Below are 15,006 nucleotides of genomic sequence, written 5' to 3'. Positions count from 1 at the left end.
CTCTTTGTGTGAAGATGAATGATAATGAGTTAAAATTTATATAGTATTTACTCTGTCAGGCACTGCTTTTTTTTTTTAACCCTTACTTTCAGTCTTAGAATAAATACCAGGTATTGGTTCCAAAGCAGAAGAGCAGTAAGAGCTTGGCAATGGGGATTAAGTGACTTGCCCAGAGTCACACAACTAAGAAGTATCTGAGACCAGATTTGAACCTAGGATCTTTCTCCAGGCCCAATTCTAATTCTATTGAGCAACACAGCTGCACCTCCCCCCCACCCCTTCTTCTCAGCCTCCAGCACTGTTTTAAGGACAATGAGGAAGTCACTTAACTCTAATTGCCTAGTCCTTATTGCTCTTCTGCTTTGGAACTGGTACTTAGTTTTCAATCTAAGACAGAAGGTAAAGGGTTTCTTTTAAAGCACTGATTCACTGGAAATTTGGTTGTGAGGTCCCAAAGCAATACTGAAGAAATAAGATGTGTAAAGGAAAATATATTTACAAGACTGGCTAATGTGGCATGGTGCAGATAGACTGGAATCTAAGGTTTTATATATGAGGAAAATTGAGAAAATGGTGGACTCTGGTAGCCATATTTGTCACCCAGTTCCCCTTGGTTTTCACAACCTACTCAGCTACTAGGTTCCTTGGGCCCCACTCTCAAACTTTGTTTTTCCTCAAGCCATCTCCCAGGAAAGCTCAATCCACCCTGCTTCCCTCATATGGAGGAGCATTGCTAACTCCAATGGATTACTCAATATGCCCCATCTCACTAAACTCCTGGGAGAGAGCCTTAGATACACAGAATGAGCCAGAGGTGATATTTATATTGCATTTGCAAAGCTTGTAAAGCCCTTTCTCATTCTGGTCTTACTATAAGCCTTGGGGTAGGGGGTAAGAACCAGTTGCATTATATCCTGGCCCCAAATTCATCACTCTTCCTGGCACCCCACAACTAAGCAGCCATGGAGGAATGGTGCTCCCAAAAGGGGAGATGCCCTCTGCCAAGGGAGGAAGAGGAAGTCCCTAATCTCAACACAAACAGAACTGGCACCAGAGAACCTTTGAGTCTCTTTGATGTTAACCTCAACCAAATGAGAGGGCATAATTTCTGTCCTGACAGCTCAAGGTCTGCTCCCCATGCTGTACAAGAGCCAGCCACCCAGACTAGTGCCAAGTGTGACTTATTCACAAACTATTATCTTCTGATAGCAAAGTTGATACTTCAATAACATACTCCACTATATTAATGTGGACTACAAAAGAGCTGCTGGCTCATGCTAGCCAATTAGGAGAATTAAATTTGCATCTCAGCCCTTGCCTACTTCTGGCCCATCATCTGACAGACCCCACCTCTTTTTAGAAATCAGGCCCATAATGCTTCTCAGGGTACTACTCAGGTGGCATTTCCATGCTTTCTGACTTAGGCTTATGGCAGCTCTCTGGCCTGACCCCTCAACCTGGAAATGGTCAATTAGAAAGGTACAGGAAATAATACTTTCTGCAAAGATTTTGTAGATTAATTCAGGCTTCCAGATCCAGGAACTGGAATAAGGAAAAATAATGATCTGTTTATTCTCTCCTAGCTTAAGAAAGGATCTTGCAGGGTAATGGACCCCAGATCTTGCTGATAAGACCACAGGCAGGAAATCTTATCTGATTTTGCTAACTGGGGAGGGAACCAGGGAGGAAGGGCTCATATGAACAAACAACATCTTGGAAAGAAGATGTTAGAATGAATCAAAGGAACCCACCCCCCTAGCCTTCAAAAATGTATCCTTTTTGTTTTGTATATCTTTGTTTTCTTTCTAAAAATACTGAAAATTGCAACTTGCAAATAGATCACAAGCATAATCCAACTGGAAAAAGTATATAACATGCATATACTATTTGTAAATATTTTCTTATTACCCAAGATGAGCAATATAAAATCAGAATCAGGTAAGTTACTTTTTTTTTTAAATCCTTACCTTTTGTCTTGGAATCAATACTGTGTATTGGTTCCAAGGCAGAAGAGTGGTAGGGCTAGGCAATGGGGGTTAAGTGACTTGCCCAGGGTTACACAGCATGGAAGCGTCTGAGGTCAGATTTGAACCTAGGACCTTCCATCTCTAGGCATGGCTCTCAATTTACTGAGCCACCTAGCTGCCCCTAGGTAAGTTACTTTCAATAAAAACAAAAAAAGCTCTTTGTGTGTGTGTGTGTGTGTGTGTGTGTGTGTGTGTGAGTGAGTGAGTGAGTGTAATGTATTGGTATCCGCCTACTGTAAAGATAATTTTAGCATTGTGACTTAAAATCTAAATTTAATTGGTTGTCAGGGAAAATCCCAAATAAAATACCTGTCAGCTGGAAATTTTATGGTGATTTAATTGATAAGGTGGAGGAGATTAAGAAGATAAGGGAGTAGGATATCTCCCATGAGGCTAGCACTGGGCAGGAAGATTAGGAGATCTAGAAAGTAAGGTTTTGGAGTGTGATGGAGGAAGCAATCAGCCTGAACTCCAAAAGGGCTCAACCAAGATGCCCGAACCTGAATCAGCTCAAGGGCAAACTCACTGCCAAACCCAGACAAATAACTGCCACCACTCCAAGATGTTAGAAGACCTAGCATGCTGTCAAGCCAGAGTCGCCTCTCCAGGGAAAAGAGTGATATAGGAAGTGACGTGTTTTATATAGACGGTTTTACATCACTTTCCTGCATCTCATCTGTACCAATGATAGCTTAGCTTGATTTAGGACAGCCCAGGGGTCTGTCTGCTTTTTCTGCACATATCTGTTGAAGGTCATTTCCTCAGATAATTAAATATTTGAGTATGGTGCAGACATCCTGACCTTGTTAAACTGATTAGGGTGGAGAAATGTATAGTTCCCAAGACTTGATTCTGTTAAACCAAGAATCTCCATTGTTACTGATCAGGAAATAGCTAAATCATATCTTCTAAAGTACGGTCTGAGTAAGGAGGAGTAGTTTTAAAAATCACACTACTAAGAATTATGTATAGTGGAAGGTCAAGGTAAGGCTCCATATGATCTAAAATGGACTAATGCAGGATTTGGGGGAATGGTCTGGCCTTCCTCAATCTATAGTTCCCTTTCCTATATACTCTTTGGAGCTGAGGAATTGTTGGTAGAGCCTAGAAAGGTAGGATCAGGTGAAAATATTGGACAGGCTGTTTTAGAGGGAAGTGATGGATGTGCCTGGTTTGAAAAGCAAGAGAAGATCATTCTTTTTTGAAGGAAGTCCTATGAAAGGCAAAGAGAGCTTCTAGAATTCAGGGGTTCCCTCACTCTACCCATGTGCACACACACACACACACACACACACACACACACACACAAATCCCTGTACACCATTATGAAAAGAGTTCTGGGGACCAAGGACAATTTAACCTTCAGGATTACCCTCTGGGAGTGTTGACTGGCTCAAACTTTTCCAGTCACATACTCATCAACCAGTCTCTTTTTAAAAACAGGATTTTAAGGGCCAAAGATGGCAGGAAATGGAAATGAACAACACTCATTTCTGACAAGGGAATGAAAATTTGGAAGGCGGTTCTAGGATTTTTAAAATTCTTAATTTTTAATGGGTCACCTTAAGTTAAAGCTCAAGATTGACAAAGGTGCTTCTTGTCCAGCCAGACTATTGTCCTTTGGGAATACAAAAAAAAATGGCTACAGTTTGTCTGAAGAGAGTCATGTTTTAATCCACATTTTCCCTACAGCATGACCACCTGCCAGTCTACCTCCTCTCCAAAGGCCTGACAGGTTTTCCCCTTTGAAAGAGACAGAGATGCAAAGACCCAGAATGAAGGGCTTACAGCAAGGCCATTCACTAATGGCTAATACAATAGCTAATCTCTCTGGATCAGCTAAGACACAAATCTTAAGGCCATTGTCCTCCAGAAATACCTTCTTAGGTTTCTAGAAATTAGTTATAGACTGCCCGGAACTGCAAGAATGAAGATCAGGACATGGAGGGCATGGTCACCTAAGAAAGTTTACCTTTGGTATTGGTCATCCTGGTCATCAGTCTTTGAAAGCAGCCCAAACACATGCCCAGCCATTCCAGAGAAGTTGCTACAGCACATGCTGTTGACTAACTGCAGATTCTCCTGAGCATGGACAGTTCTTCACCTATGCCTTTCTCCAAGTTTCCATGAGACCAGGAATGGATGGACACATGGCTAAATAAGTCTGGGCTGGGTAGTACACATCACTCGCTAGCATCTTCCCTACCCAGGAATGCCCTCTCTCCCAGCTTTGTGGGTCCAGGGAAGTTCTCTTTACAGTCAGGACTTTTCTTGGGAAAAGCCATGTGTCTCAGCAACCAAACATTCATTTAAAAATAAAAGTAGAGCTAAGTCTGTTTGGGCCATGGAGCTCTTTCCTTGGGCTTTTTCCTTCTGTAAACTGTTTAGGGTTTTAAAACAAGACCTTGTCAGGTTTCATCTTGTAAAATCCCTCTGGTTCTCTGTTGTCCCAGATCTTTCAGTGGTCCAGAAACCACATTAGAATTGTGATCCTGGTAAGGATGGTATTTTGAGCCCTGTTTCTGCCAATGCTGAGCCAGCCCCATATGTCAATACTTTAGGTTGGTTATAGAGTCAAGGTTAGGGATAGCAAAGGTTCTTGGCTTCATTTTTGCAGTGGATAACTACCCATCTGCCCCCACCATGATTCACTCCAAAAGAGAAGGGACCTGTGGAACAAGAAATAATCCATCTTTTCTCCTCCTCTCCCATTCATTTTAAGGTTCTGGTGCTGAGGGATATCTTTATGTCTCAGCCTTTCTTCTAAAATTGGATCTCAGACTGGGACTTCTTAGCTATGACTTCAGAGTCTCCAAACCTTTCAGAAACTTTGTTAGGGATAGTTTTGTCCTTCTCCAGATTACCATGTACTTAGAAATGGTCCACTTCCAGGGCAAGAACAACAGTCAGCAGCAAATGCAGAAATATGAGCAATGGTTTTACTGCTGTGAGTGTGAAACCCTTTACCCCCTTTTTTGATTATAATAGTATTAGCCTTTATGATTATTTTCGTACCACAATCATTCATTTTGGAGTTAATAGTCAAATAACATAGATTGTTTCATATGAATTAGCTAGGAAAAATACAGTTTAGGGTGGTATCCAATCGTGTTTACATCTTGACCTTAAGCCAATAACCCAAGAGGTTCCACATATCCCACCACACCCCTTTTTTTGTATAACAAGATAGTGAGACAGGCACTCAACTGTTGACTGCTAGTATTTCATAATTGTCAGCAGGAAAACAACTAGCCTCCAACCTCTTATTGTAGAGGCCTTAGAAAGGTCAGCTAATAAAAATAAACATATTACCATCCATAGTGATTTTTTTTTACATTTTCTAGCTTAATCAGCACTTGCATCATTAATTAAGTACTGCTCATTTGTTGATTGTATTTTCTGTCACTGTGTCATCAGATTTCTTGGCATAAAAAAGGTATCTCCTATGGCTCAGGGTCTGTGGTTTTGATCTGGTCTGTGGTCTCGTTTGATTGTGGGCGTAGCCTTCTGGAAATAAACTTATTTAGCTTGGAGTTTTTGCATTTCTGTGATATAGTTTGACCACACCACTGGCATCGGACCATGATGCTAGTTATCAGATCATCCCAGGGTTTCAGGGATGACATCCACAAGGGAAACAGGTGAAATATGTTAAAGGCATGCAGGTATACTATCACGAAGGGCAGAAAAAATAGGGGTAGCCCTGCATATATCAACACAGTCCTACTAACAATGGAAAAGCAAAACACCATCAATGGGCCCAGGAAAAAACCGATGACCAGGTAGACAATGGAAAACCAACGGTAAGTGGCTGTGGTTTCCCCTAACTTCTTGGCAAAATGGATAGGCAGTCGCATGAATGGGATTGGGTACCACAGAATGACCCCGACAATGTTGAAGAAGAAATGGCACAGGGCAATCTGAAATAAAAAGGATGAGACAAGATGAAGGCCCATCTAGCACATGCTGGAAGTAAGTTAGGGAAGGTGAAGGGAAATCAGGAGATAATAAGGAATGAGAAGGGAAGGGAAGGATCAGTGTTGTCACTGAAACTATCAACACAAATATTTTCATTTTGGGTTCAAAAAATTAAGAGCCAGTCAACATCCCAGAGAGGGAAGTTTTTTTTTTATTTTATTTTTTTTAATGAAAGGCGGGGCATAGGTGGGAAGAGGAAGATATTGACAGTTATGTCCAAAGGAAAAAAAAAATAGTTCTTTGGAAGAATTTTCTTAATGCACAAGAATGAATAGAAGGGAGTTCTGAAGGATAGGTAGACAAAACAACTTTAAAACTGGTATGTTGAGTTTATTATATATTTTAAAAGAAACAAAGATGGATTTTGCATATATTCCTCTTTTCTTGTTCTCAGTATATGGAAATATTTACATTTCTGGGTATTTACCAAATTCAGAAAAATAAAAATGAATTTATTTTTAAATAAGAGAAGGGAAAGGGAAATCAGGAGGTAATAAGGAATGAAAAGGGAAGGTAAAGACCAGTGGTATCATTGAAACTATCAGTATAAATATTTTCATCTTGACTTAATAAAACTAAGATCCAGTAAGCTTTCCAAATCTGCCATCAAGTTGTTTTTTTTTTTTTTTTAATGAGAGGGAGGGGAGCTATTGAATGTCCAGAGAAGAAAATAAATAGGAATTAAGGTTCTTTTGAAGCATTTTCTCAATGTACAGGAAAGATCAGAAGAATGTTCTGAAGGATAGGTAGACAAAACAACTTTAAAGCTGGCATGTTAAAACTGTCATTTTAAAAGAAATTAAGATGGATTTTTTAGTGATTTGTAAATTTTTATCTATTCCTTTCTGTTCTTGGTATATGGAAGTATTTACATTTCTGGGTATTTAACAAGTTCAGAATAGTAAAAATGAATTTATTTTTAAAATAAGTGAGTTTAAGAGCCGAGAGGGACTCAGCCATCTAGTCCATTCTCTTCAGTTTTGCTATAATACCAAGCAACAGCAGATGGATAGATGTTATTAGTGATCTAGAGGGCACTGAACCCTGTCAAGAAGACTTAGGTTAGAACCTGCCTTTGCCTCAGTTTGATCATTTGGGAAGACAACAACAGAGCCCTTAATTCACTGGGTTATTCTGGATCAAATAAGATCATTATGGAAAGTGCTTTGGGAATCTTAGTGCACTCTATGAATTGGAGTGCTCATATATAGGATGTAATGAATAGAACAATGCACATGTGAGTCTGAAGACCTAGATACACTATAATTAAGCAAGCATTCATTAAGTGACTCCTCTATGAAGGGAATATTGGGCAATTTGGTGGTACGGTGCATAAATGTTAGGTCTACAGGCAGAAGGATCTGAGTTCCAATCTGTCCTCAGACACTGGTTGTGAGATCCTGGGCAAGTCACTTGACCTGCTTGGCTTCCATTCCCTCATTTGTAAAATGACCTGGAGAATTAAATGGCAAATCACTCCAGGACCTTTGCCAATAAAATGCCCAGATGAGATCAGAAATGACTGAAAAACAACAAATATGCAAGGCATTGTGTTAGAGATACAGAAAGGAAAAGTACCTGTCCCAAACAAGCTCACATTCTGCTCATTTGAATTCTGGTTGTGTCACTTATTACCTGATTGACAGGGTTCTTTAGCAAAGCCCATTTTTTCTCTACAAAATTATGACTAGAAAATCTCAAAGATCTCTTCCAATTCTAAATCCTATGAAAATTGGCATATTTGCTAATAGACATGCAGGAATGAACTAAATACAACAAATACATTGATTCCTAGCTTATAAAAAGAACAAAGTTGATATTTAAAGCCATTTTTGCCCAGTTCCAAAACAGTGATTCCAAAAACAATTTAGTTAATTAAAAACATCATCCCAAAATTAAGTGACTGAGTAAAAAACAAATTAATTTTAAAAATTGTTGCATTTCAGAACCAATGAGACTTTTAATATAACTTCATTCAAATTCAGTTTTGGAATTAATTTATAAAATTAATTTCATTGTCTCATCATTCTTTGAGTGAAATTCTACTTCTCACCCTGCCTTCCACACTCCTTTGTCATCTATCTCCTACCCAGGCTTTACTTGGCCTGTCCAGAGACCAACAGATCCAATTGGCCTCCTATGAAAGGAAGAGAAAGAGGGAAAGAGAAGACAAGAGACTACTAAGGTAAAAGTCACTCAGGAGAAGGTTAATGGCACCAACGTCATGCACTCATCAAGGCTGCAAATCTCAACCTTGATCACTCCTTCCTCCTTGCCTTCCATGTGGTCACTCTCTTAAGTTCTCCTGGAGGATCTTTTCTATTCTTTCCATTCTTTCTATTCCTAGTGACACCATTTGATCTTCATTTATTTTTTGTCACCTGCACTTGTAATATTGAAGAAAATGATTCTACTTTCCCTTTGATTTGTGTTATTTGTGTAACCTTGGGTAAGTCACTTCATTTTTATACATGAGGACACTGAGATTGGACTGGATGATGTCTGAAGTCTCTTTTAGCTTCAGATCTATGATCCTATGACTATTTCAAAAGTCTCCCTTACTGTGACCTTGGTTCTAATGCATCCTACACACACACACACACACACACACACACACACACACACACACACACACACTTCATGAATCAAAACTCTGATAACATCCTACTCTTAATTCAAATATATGTTGTCTTCCCAGTGCTTGAAGGATGAGAACTAAAATGCTTGGTTCAGTGTTCGAGACCCTCTAGAACTTGATCCTCATTTACCTTTTCAAAGATTACCTCCAATGGCTTAAAGGAGATGGTGTCTATCAAAGTACTATTATCTTTATCAATATTATTATTTTACTAATCTGCATTTTCTCTTCTGTTTTTCTAATCTAATTTCATTTATGGATGTGGGGGTAGATTTATTTATTTTTAAATAAAAGGTACACATTCCATCTTGGAAGCAATACTGTGATTCAAAGGCCAATGAGAAGTAAGGGCTAAGCAATGGGAGATAAGTTACTTATTCAGGTTCACCCAGCTAGGAAACGTCTGAGTTCAAATTTGAACTAGGGACCTCCTGTCCCTAAGCCTGGCTCTCAATCCATGAGCCATCTACCCGCACTGCAGGACATGCATTTAGATATCCAGTCCACATAGATATCCCAATCTATTATTCCATTTTTGAATCTTAATAGACATTCCAGTAAGTTTGAAAAAATATTGTACCAGTACCAACTACTCAAGTGAAACTGCTCTACAAAGGTGGTCATTGATGTCACATATCCCTGGGTCTTTTGTTCACAGTCTTCTCCCTCTCAGAATGGTTTTCCTCCTGCTCTCTGTCCAAACAGATCCTAAGCATCCTTCCAGGAAGAGACTTCTCTTCTCTCCATGAAACCAACCTTCATCTCTCCTCTCAACATGGAACATCTATCTATTCTAGGAAGAGAGCTGGGACCGAACATCAGGTCTTCTGACATCAAAGTCAGAAGCTCTTCTTACCCTAAATCACCTTTATGTGACTGATAGGAGGGCATAAGGCAGGGGACGGGGAGTTTAGACTTTCACCATCTGAATTTGTTTATTATAGACACAAGCGGGAGATATTTGGTCACTCTTAAGGAAGCTCAGCTTCTGAGAACAAGAGGTAGGAACACTGCTCTAGTCTACAGGTCACTATTCTGATGCAGGTGTGACCTCAAGAGTCATAAATATCCCCTGGTGATATAGAAGGAAACCAGGATATGATTTGAGGGAGGATTTAGTAATGGGTTAATAAACAGAGCTAAATTGAAAAACGTAATGAGTCAACATTATGCATTCTGACCTGGAGTGAATCTTGCAAAGTATTTCGAGGGCTAGCTAATGCAACCAAGATGGCTGTGGAAGTGGTGCCAATGTTGGAACCCAAGGTTAAAGCATAAGCTCTCTGGAGGTTGATCATACCAATGCCTAGAGGGAAGAAAAGACATTGGATTGCTTCCTGTGTGGGAATGACTGTGCATAGCAGAACCAAATGTAAAAATGCCGACTTGGGCATGTAAGAAGGGAAATGGGGAGAAAGGTAAGACTTACCATACAGAGGAGCGATTATACTGGTGAACACAGAACTACTCTGCACAATAAGGGTCAACACGGCTCCAACAAGAATGGCAAGGTAACCTGCCAGCCAGGTAAAGGGGTAGGGGAACTCTGAGGAAATAGAATTAAAGGAAGAGAAATAAAAGGCACCATTTCTATAAGTGTTCCAATCAACGTTGTATTCTCATAAAGAAACAGTCCTTTGACTAAAAGCTCATTTCTAAATCTTTTAGCCAAAACAGTTCGCAAGACAATTAAAAGCAGTTAGCAAGGAGGTTCGTTGGGTGTCTCAGGAGTTCCCAATCAAATGCCTGGAAAGGACTTTTATACTCCTCTTTGCACAAAGGAGATAATGTTTATAAAATACAGTGCTCAGCACATAGTTGGTATAATATACTTATCCCATTCCTCATGCCCCATTGTTCCCACAGCTCCTCCCAAGTCCCATTGGAATCCTAATTCACAACAACCCAGCTAAGAAAGAGGTGAGATCAGGGACCATGAAGGAAAGCTGAGTAGAAAAAGGGTGCACTTGGCAAATGTCCCAATCTTTTCCTAGATGGCTGTTGTGTGAATTGGCACGTAGCAAGGAGCAAAAAACCATAAAGCAATAGGAATTACTGGAAGTTGTTAATCTTCTGCATGGTAGAGAATTTTGAGGGAGTTAAACATTTAGTAAGTGCCCACTATGTGCTAGGTACTGTGCTACCCACGTTACAGACATTATCTCATTTGATCCTCAAAACAATCCTTGGAGGTAGGAAATTGAGTAAACCGAGATAGAAGTTAAGTGACGTGCCCAGGGCCACACAGTAAGTGTTTGAGACAGGATTTGAACTCGTGTCTTCCTGACTTAAAGTCTAGTACTTTATTTACTTTGCCATCTTGTTTGCTAAGCCTATACCTCACCTCTTCCTCTCCAATAAGTACTTCTGTCAGCCAGAGATGGCCATCAAAGCCAATGCCTTCCATCACCTTCCTTGTTCTTCTCCAACACTCCTGCTTCTGTGGTTGTATATGAAGAAGCAGGGATATGTCCCACTTTGGGACTTTCTTCCTTAGTCAACTAAAGGTGACAGTGAAATTTCCAGAGCTCTTTATCACTTACAGTGTCCTAGTAGGAATAATATATGTAGAACACTTTTTTTTCAGATTCTCTTTTTCTACAGAAGATCAAAGGGCCTTCAACGTATGAGGTGGGAGAGACTTTATGTCATTTGCTCTATTCCTCTTCATTTTACAGAGGGAGAACTAGAGTATCAGAGGCCTCAATTTACTTGCCCAAAGACACATAGGCAGAGCCAGCATTTGAACCCAGGACGTCTTACTCAAAATTGAACACTTGTTTCTACTGTACCACAAGCTCATCTGGGTTTAGTGGATCATCCACGATTATACAGGTAATATATGCTTGACCAACAAAGATGGATTTGGGCATACAAAAGACCAAGTCAAATCCCACCTGAGATGTTAGAGCCCTGGACAAGTTGTTTAACATCTTCCAGATGGGGCTGCCTCACAGGACTGATGTGAAGGTTCAATGCATAGATGTCTGTAAGGGTTCTGCTAAGTGTATAGCTCTAGAGAGTTTATTAGGGGACAAATATTCAGACTTATCCTATGATTTCTGTGGTATAGGAATCTCTCTGGTGAGGAACTCTGTGAGTTGGAATATTCTCCATATTACAGAGGCCTGAAGACTTTCCTAAAGAGCTTTTAAAATGTTGTTCACACAACAAGTATGTGTCAGAATTAGGATTAGAACTTTGATTTTCCTGACTGCTAGGTTAGCTTTCTATGCACTATACTACAGTATCTCTCTTCTTATGATTATCATTGATTTCCTTAGTCCCCCAAAGGGAATAATCCCACTAAGGTCTTGGGAATGTTCTCCTTATGGAAAACATGGTAGAATGTAACTTTTTCCTTCTTTTTTTTTTCTTTCTCTCTTACTAGCTCACCTTTGGGTTTACTTTATTCTCATTGCTTTTTCTTTTTTCTTTTTTTGAAGACATTTTTATTCCAAATTTTATAAAACCAAATGAAGTACACATTTCTCTTTTATATGTTTAACTTACTTTTCTTAATATGTCTATAATAAATCCCATCCATAAGTGTTCCAGCTCCTCCCCACTATCTCCAAATCACACTAGTCATCATACTGGAGACCAACAAGTACCCATAAATTAAGTGTTTCATGTTTCACCTTTCAGTTTACTTTTAGAAGATAACATTCACAGTTTATTCTTCCCAAATTATTTCTATGGCTGTGTATAATGTGCTACTGGTTCTACCAATTTCACTATTCTAGTATAGTTCTCTCCAAGTTGTTTTTGGTTTTGTTTTAAATAAGCCTGCTCATAACTGTCTATGGTACAGTAGTATTCCATCACAATCATATACCATAATTTGTTTAGCCATTTCCCTGTTGATTGAATAATTATTTTAGTGCATATGGGAGACCCAGCAACATAATGGGTCTAACTTTTATAACTATAATTTCAAATTACTCTCCAAAATGGATGGATCAGTTTACAACTCACCCAACAGTGTATTAGTGTCCACATTTTTCCATATCCTCTCCAATATTTGTCATTTTACCCAGTTTGATGGGTATAAGGTGATGCAATTCTCTGATCAGTAGTAACTTAGAGCATTTTTTCATATATGTATATATGGCTTTGTTTTCTCCTTCTAAAGGTTGTCTGTTCATATCTTTTGCCCATTTATCAATCAGGGAATGGCTCTTATTCATAAAAATTTGACAAAGCTTTCTCTATATTTTAAATATGATATAAATTTTTTTCTACTAATTTTCTGTGGCTACTCATATTTTCCTAGATCTCTCCATATGCCTAACATAGATCCTCCAGGGCCAGTGAACAACATCAGAGGGATGAGCTTTCTCTTGGGTTCAAGGACATTCCCAATGCAAATAAAGAAAATTCAAAATAAACGGAGACAATATGGATTCCAAGGACAGTTACAGTAGGAGAAAACACAAGTGTAGGCCAAGGTCACCTAGAGTTCTTGTTTCTAGACAGTTGGGTCAAATATGTACCTCAGTGAGCACAATGTGGGGAGAGCTAGTGGATGCCTTTTTTTTTCTAAGGGTTCTGCTCACAGAAAGGCCCAGGGATGGTGGAATGACTACCTATGTTGATGTACTTCTTAATCATTGCAGCGACTGGTCCCTTGAGCTCATGGTTCAAGACCCTGATAAACGAGAGCAAACTTGCGCCCAAGATGAGCAAGGAGACGGGTAGAAGAATGAATCCGACGACCGTATCTGAGAGGCTGGTGTTCACAAATATGTGTGTACCTGGAGGGATCAGAAAACCATTTATCAAGAGGAGTCATGGCTAGTAAGGGTGAGTCATCCAGAAGGTTTTCTTGGAGTTGTCTTTCCTGGAGTTCAGCTTTGTTTTCCTTTCTAAGGATTTCATTGTGACCCAAACATCTTTCTCTTCCTCCTTATCTCCAGATCTGGGTACATTGTGTTGTACAAATCAATATGCTTTATGTAAAATGAATCTAATTCAGAAAATGTTTATAGACTCAATAGAAACCTTTCAAAGGTCTTGAAGTTAAATCAAAATAACACTTTACCCTGGGACTCTGATATAAAGTAAAGTTCCCTATTCTTTTTTTTTTTTTAAAGAAGTAATTTTTGATTCTTAAAAAGTCTTGATACATGAATGTGGGGAGATTCTGTGACAGTTATGTTCCTGTACACCCAATATAACAGTGAAGAGCACTTCATTGAAATATAAACATTCTGAGTTAGACTCCTGATTGTGTTTCTTTCTCTTTAACAGCAGGCAGAGTTTTTCACCTATATGGGTGTGTTGGGTCTCTTGCTCTTTAATAGGAGAGGGTTGAATTAATGACCCCAAGGGATCTTTCCTGCTCCAACATTTTTTGATCTTTGTACCATAGATGACATTTCTCTCTTCCTAGGAATGGACTTATCTGAGTTGGTATCACTTACCTGCACTTTAATTTAATTGTATAGGAATAATAATGAAGTGATTTGTACACTGAAAGTGTTATGTAAATCATAATAATAATCATAAAAATAATAGATGACATTAACTTTGCATTTTAAGATTTTTTTAAATGCTCTACAAATAGAATGTCTTTTGATTCTCCCATACCCCTGAAAGGTAGTTGCTATTATTTGCCTTGTTTTATTGATGAGGAAACTGAGACAAACAGAGATTTGCTCTGGGTCACCAAAATAACTCTTTGAAGCTGGTTTGAACTAGGTCTTTTGGGTTCTAGATCTGTAACATTATCCACTTCACTTTATGAGGAGATTATTCAAATTGATGGGACCATGTTTGAGCCTCAATTCCTAAATTACTCCCTAGTAGTAAACTAGACATTAAAATAGGTATATTGCTGGAAGGGAACTGGGAGACCCTCTATTCCAATTTCTCATTTTAAAGGTAAGAAAAAGCAACATCAGGGAGAGGTTAAGAGACTTGTCCACATACACATGGTTAATATACACCAGAGGTGGAATTTGAATCCAGGACTTATGACTCTAGGATTGGGGTTCTTTCCATTGTAGTATGGAATCTGGAATTCAAATCTAGATATCTTTGTATATTTCTCTGTCACAGATACTGTGTTACACACAGACATGCATACACACACACAGATTTATATAATTCAAAGTCCTACCTCTCAGGAAACTTTTATACTCTAAGGACCAAGACTCAGTTAAAGTCTTTACTTAAATCTCCCTCCTCTCAGTACATTGGAGTATCCCACCATATGATTAACTGATTGACTAAAATAGAACTGCAGGAAGTTTTACAGATTTTATTCTGGAAATATCAGAGTTAATGAAACTCCCTAGATTATTCCCTATCCCAAGTTTAAGATAAATCCAGCAGGGGAGGAATCAAGCCCTGGAGAGA

General features: G+C 39.0%; 1 protein-coding gene across 9 annotated transcripts in view; it reads right to left on the bottom strand.

The window, feature by feature from the left end:
• Nucleotides 1-4,952: 4,952 nt before the first annotated feature.
• The window catches only part of LOC100012516 (sodium-dependent phosphate transport protein 2B-like), a 59,851-nt gene continuing 49,797 nt past the window's right edge, over nt 4,953-15,006 (bottom strand). For 8 of the 9 annotated variants that reach the window (XM_007496631.3, XM_007496632.3, XM_016423292.2 and 5 more), the window contains 4 exons: nt 13,233-13,400; nt 10,073-10,189; nt 9,825-9,949; nt 4,953-5,947 (listed from right to left, as the gene is read on the bottom strand). In XM_007496631.3, coding sequence (XP_007496693.2) covers nt 5,471-5,947; nt 9,825-9,949; nt 10,073-10,189; nt 13,233-13,400 — 887 coding nt within the window. In that variant the 3' untranslated portion in view covers nt 4,953-5,470. Of the gene's footprint in view, nt 5,948-6,615; nt 7,528-9,824; nt 9,950-10,072; nt 10,190-13,232; nt 13,401-15,006 lie in introns of those variants that run through there. The other variant, XM_056802491.1, reaches the window with a different exon arrangement.

The sequence above is a fragment of the Monodelphis domestica genome, chromosome 6 (genome assembly GCF_027887165.1).
Source record: "Monodelphis domestica isolate mMonDom1 chromosome 6, mMonDom1.pri, whole genome shotgun sequence".
Taxonomy (NCBI): Eukaryota; Metazoa; Chordata; class Mammalia; order Didelphimorphia; family Didelphidae; genus Monodelphis; species Monodelphis domestica.
Note: the sequence above shows the minus strand (reverse complement) of the source record. Positions and strands in the feature narration are given on the sequence as shown.